At 33.6% G+C, this 6,112-nt stretch overlaps 1 protein-coding gene across 1 annotated transcript; it reads left to right on the forward strand.

Annotated features, from left to right (window-relative positions):
- Positions 1-3,081: 3,081 nt before the first annotated feature.
- On the forward strand, positions 3,082-5,030 carry LOC141427832 (uncharacterized). The gene has a single exon (XM_074087419.1). The coding sequence runs from the start codon at positions 3,196-3,198 to the stop codon at positions 3,511-3,513; it is 318 nt and encodes a 105-aa protein (XP_073943520.1). The 5' UTR covers positions 3,082-3,195; the 3' UTR covers positions 3,514-5,030.
- Positions 5,031-6,112: the final 1,082 nt, after the last annotated feature.

Consider the following 6,112-nt stretch of genomic DNA (forward strand, 5'->3'; position numbering starts at 1 on the left):
AACAATAAATTTAAAAAATCAAAAACCCGACTGCCTTAAAAAATACTAAAAAGAAGAAAACAAGTCTAGTGGGCTAGAACTTAGTTAAGTACCTACCTAACTTAAAGTTCAACAGTCGGGACCCATTGGGTAAGAATTTTTGAGCGTCACGATTTAATATATAGAATGTGGTAGTTATTACCCTCCTTCTTCGCAGTCGGGTAAAAGTTATACTAACAACAAATATTCGGTAATATTATAAAGGGAAGAAAGCACTAGTTAGAAGCACAAAAATAGTGTGATTGGAACTAATAATTTGACCCGCATACCTTCTCCGTTTGTCCTGTATCATTTATATCGTAAAAAAAAGACTTAGGGTTCTGTATCTCAAAAAAAGCGGGGTCCTTGTCATTTCGTAATCCATCTGTTGTGCGTTTTACCTGACATGGTAAATTGCCGATAGTTAGTAATATTGGAGTACTTGGAGTATTTTTACTTTTACCTCATCGCGCTACTCTGGCTTGCACTTGGTTGTTTTAATTGCATAAATGTTGGCTGGGTCTTTCTCTACATCTGCAACTGTGTGCAATTCAATTAGGGCTTGTTATTAGGCCCCTGTTTACCAGTCTTGTTAGCATTCTGGGTGAGTGGAGCAATACCCAGGAGACAATGGACATGATTTGCTTGTTGGCACGTGCGGTCGATTCCTATTATTGCATTTAAATATATCAATACAAATCTGATATGTTTTAATGCGTCACCTGTTTAACTTTTTTTTATGTAAGACCAATAGATACATAACAATTTCATAAGGATATAGTAAATAAAATGTAATATACAATACAATGATTCTTTATTGAAGACTACGAAGAATACGACAATAATAAGCAATAAGTACATAAAACAGTAATAAAATACAGAAAATATACATTACATACAGAACTTATGTAAATACTTCAATGTAACATTTAGAAATAAATAAATTGGCAACCTAGGTTTGCTTGGTTATAAAAATCATACGTTTTTCTCAGAAGTTGATACTAAAAAACCTCTATAAAACAAAATTCATCAATCGTAACAGAGCCGTTTTTCAGATCTAATATTTTCGTACGATATCGCTAAATTAGTAAAATAAAGATATTATTCGTTTAGCTGTATTAGGATTACCTAATTGGCGATAATTTATACTAAACTACTTATTATGATTTTACATATTATAAAATAGACAAAGCTCCTACCTTAGGTAGGTAGGTATAATATGGATATTAGCATACAGACGACATGAGTATTATATCATTGTTTAATATACCTAGTTATTTTTTATACAAGTTGTCCATTATTTAAATTTATTGAGTTTTTTATCATGTAAATTTGTTTATCTTCGTCATCATCTGCAATGAATATAAATAATTCAAGTTAAGTACTTACAAGAGTTGATTTTGCTCGAAACAAAAGTTTAAGGGCAGCGAACACAACACTCCCTTTTTCCGTCATAACAATTTATGTTATTGTTTCAAAAGTTTAGTAATCTGCATGGAGATTTTAGAAGGTTGAGAGCAAAAAGGTGCATTTTGTTCTTCATTATTATATTAATGGCTGGTTTGTAAACACACAGTATTTTATTTAATCAGGTTTATACAATATATTTTGCTATTTTTTTATTATTTGAAGCCAAAGCAATACACATAATAAGTGAAAATAAAAAAAAAATAAGAAAATTAAAGTCCAGCGGTGGTGTAGCGGTATAGCACACGGCACGGAATGCCGAGGACCTGGGTTCGATTCCCAGCGCTGGTCTTATTTTTCTGGTTTTTCTGTGCATCTATATTTCAGTTTGTATTTTCGATATAGGTTTTACGGGATGACATTTGGAATTGAAATAAAAAATACAAAAAGATTCCAAAAAACCAATCTGAAAATAAAAAGTTTCTTCCTTTTACTTACATTTCTAAAAATACAGCCCTGTGAGAGGAAAGAGCAACAGATAAAGGGTAGATTTTAATTATTATTATTAGCCTATTCTGTCCTACTGCTGATTAAAGGCCTCCCCCGATACTTCCACCGCTCTCAGTCCCCTGCATACAAGGGCCAGTCCTTCAAGAAATAGCCCAGTTCATCCCGCCATCGCCATCTAGATCTGCCAGGTCGCCTTTTCGAGTTGGTGGGCATCCACTCGGTGGTTATCTTGGCCCACAACTCATCCGGCTTGCGGCAAACATGGCCAGCCCAGTCCCACTTCAGCTTACGGATAGATAAGTGAGAAAAAAAAGTATCTTTCGGGTCCTTATGACTAATTTTACAAAACGTAATATTGTTAAAAATATTTATATATGAACTTTATCTTGCTGTTTATACGTGTCGCGTGCGTGTGTAGCTGTCTTGTACATGTGATTGCGATGTAACAAGGAAAAATAAGTTGTAAGTACTTAATTCATTATCAAGTTAACTCCTGAATCCAATAAAAAATAATATTTGTCGCGATTTTATTCAATTACTTATAGGACAGAAGCGTTTAATTCTTAAGACGATTCATCTTACTTTATTTTACTACCCATACGGTAAATTATTAAATAAATACGTCCGACGATGTCTTGGTCGTCAATAAATGCATCTCACGGCCAGAGGTGAACGCACAGCAGACAGTTTGAACTTGACTTTGTTTTACCTTAACATTGCACCTTACAATACTATAATGTTACATAATGGTGGTACGAAAAGTATAGCTTAGATATTAATATAACATTAGGAATGTGAAGTTTTTTTTATAAAATAATTGTTGAATGTAAACTATCATCATTTATCGAATTCGAAAAGACAAGTATATTATTAAATCAATGCTATTCCTAATTTTAAATACGTCAGAAAAAAAATAAGGATAACTTCATGCAACGTCAGATAATTAAACCCTGTTACAGTTATAATGAAGTAAGGTTTCCAGACATGACGTAAGATTATGACAGTAGGCGAGTGGCCACCTAACCTCTGCAATCTGTAATGTGTCAACACTTCAATGCGATTCCAGGGTAGAGACCGTGAACCCGGCGCACGCGCCGGTGTTTATTTGCCGTCGGATGAAACCGAGGCCGGTATATAAGCCGGCAGCAACTACACCCGACACCATTCGCGAATAAGCAGCCCCGACGCGAGCTTCCGTGGAACGAGGTCACGCTGACCGCGAACTAAATTAACACAATTGCCACTTGTAACCCTTCCGCGATGTCTTCCATACGCCTCCTGCTCTTCACAACCCTTCTGCTTCTAGCAGTAACGTCCATCGAAAGTGCTCCGTTCTTCGACGCTCTCTACGATGCTATCAACGGTAACGGAAGAAGATCATATGGATACAGTGGATACGGAAACCCGAATTATGGTTACCAGAACGCTTACCCCGGTTACGGCTACAATGGTTACGGGAATGTGGAAAGACACCCAAGGAAACAAGCTGATAAGTCTTGGAAAGATATTTGCAAAGTCCACTACCCAGATGCCATTGGTGGTGTGCCGGGCAGGGCGGGAGTTGTGTGTCCCTACTGAGGGTCAGATCGCGTGTTCTACGCAATGGAGCGGCTGCTGAGGCGGCGCAACATCATGAGGATGGGCTAATCTCAATTCTGAATCACCTTGACGTACAGCCAAAACATATATCGGAAACCAGGTCTTTGATGATTTAATTGAGATCCAACCCACGCCGCTGTAATACATTTTAGTGATTTTGAAAACGTTTGATATTTTCTTAAAATAATATGAGAGTCTTTATTAAAGTGCCCTCGATGACTTTTGTTAGGTATCATTAAATTATGGGATAACCTTGTGATAAAGAGTTCACCTATTAATAGTTTCGATTGATGTTACGTTAAGTATAGTTTCTTAAGCGAGTTGATTACAGGATGAACAGTGGCTAGAACACGCGATGTAAATCTATAAAAGTGATTTATGAAATTATGATTTATAATTGGCATTTTGGTACTTATAAAATCTTTAATTGCAGTTACGTCGAATAAATATATATTTTTATCATATCTTTATGTATATCTTCGGTGCATTTCTTAGTAAAGCGATCTTATTTATTATATGTATATGCTAATTAAATTTTCTGTTGATTGAGCGTGTAGTTAGTTTTAGTCAATGTTCGCAGTGACATTAGAATTTTTAGCTTTTTATGCGCTGCAATATCCGGTGCCATTGAGTTGTTTCTAAGATATTAAACAATTAAGTGATTGTAAATATATTTTTTTTGTTTAATCTTATTTTATTTATTTTTTCTGATTGTTCTACATGAAGTCGAAATTTATTAAAACCTTAATAATTATCAAATTTGTAATGTAGCTATTACGACTGGACAATCCAATTTTCCAATACGTTTATGTTATGTTAAATGGAATCTTAGCCTGCAATTAAAATAAATGGAAGGACTATTTTTGATGTTGATTAATGTGGTTGCAATTAAACGATGTAGGAAATTGCTTAACATCATGGTTCACATATATTCTGATGGATTCCAGGTTATGACATTACGAGATTTATCAATAAGTGGAAAAGTATTAAGTAAACTCGAATCAGAAATAGAGTATAGGATAGAGTATAAAGTGCAATGATTGTAACTCTAGTGAAAAACAATTTAATCTAATATTTTTTATTATTTCTCGTGAGTCCTAGAGTACCTACTTTTAACAAATGAATATTAAGAATAACTGCCGAATTTACTTTATACTCGTAAAGTACAAATTATTGAATCAAAAATCCATCCATCCATATGATTCAATGCAAAACAAAACTGGAAAACAACTGGTAAATATTTTTTTTTAATTGCTGATAAACAGCCTTTCCCACTAACATAATAGGTACTATATGATACCAAACAATTTATTCATTTACTCTTGTCATTGACTTATCTATGGGTGATGAAACAGCCCTTTAAGTCATAAACTTTGTTTTTTTACAATTTGATTTATAGTTAATTAGATTCGATAAAATCTTTAAATATTAAGATTAGAGTCTAAGCGGAAGTTTGTTTTTGTTATTAAGTATTGAAATAAACAGATTAAATTTTAGGTTTTTTTTTTAGCTTTTGTATACTAATATAATAAAAAAAAATACAATATTTATGATTCTCATCTAGGTCTTAATACGACATCGTTACAGTAAAGACAGCACTCAGGAGTTAAAAATAAATATAAATAAAGACAATATATGAATTATATATATATTAAGAAGTTTAAATTAGGTTATGTGCCATTATTTAGAAACTATCAATTATCATGTTGTGACATAGCTTGCACACTATGATGTTATATTATACTCAACCTATAATTATTGTTTACGATAGAATTAGCCCGTTGCTGTGAATGGCAAGCCAGTTAAGTTCACTCTTCTTAGCACCATGGAGTACTTATTGGATCTTAGATTATAACCAGTATAACAATACAATGATTCCATACTTGAGAAACATGGTGTTGCAAGTTATTTGACGACCGGATGGCTAAGTGGTTAGAGCACCTGACTACGAAGCTTGAGGTCCTGGGTTCGAATCCCGGCCGGGGCAGATATTTGTGTGAATAACACGAATGTTTGTTCTCGGGTCTTGGATGTTGAATATGTATTTAAGTATGTATTTATCTATATAAGTATGTTTATCCGTTGCCTAGTATCCATAGTACAAGCTTTGCTTAGTTTGGGACTAGGTCAATTGGTGTCAAGTGTCCCATGATATTTATTTATTTATTTATTATACCATAGCTACGGGTAGAGGAACTTCATTAATTCTTTGGTTCGGGACTCTAACACTAACAAACCTAATAAATATTATATACAAAACAAAATTATACATACAATTAATAAAAATACACCACAATCTGGTTAAACATGAATATAAGAAACTTATTCTGATAGCCGCCAACACCGGAGCGTTGCAGATAACTTATTTTGCATCTGCTATATTAATTCAAATTAAGGTTTAATTAATTCAGAATCATGTAAACCTTTATCAACTTGATAATAATTAGGATATTCCTTAAACAACATTTACAGGGTGTTCAGTCAAACTACACACATAAACGTGATAAAATATCCCGACAAGGACATCTGATAATGTTTGATGTAGTTATACTTTGTTTTTTTAGCATTAAAAAAAGGG

Source organism: Choristoneura fumiferana, chromosome 5 (assembly GCF_025370935.1).
Source record: "Choristoneura fumiferana chromosome 5, NRCan_CFum_1, whole genome shotgun sequence".
NCBI lineage: Eukaryota > Metazoa > Arthropoda > Insecta > Lepidoptera > Tortricidae > Choristoneura > Choristoneura fumiferana.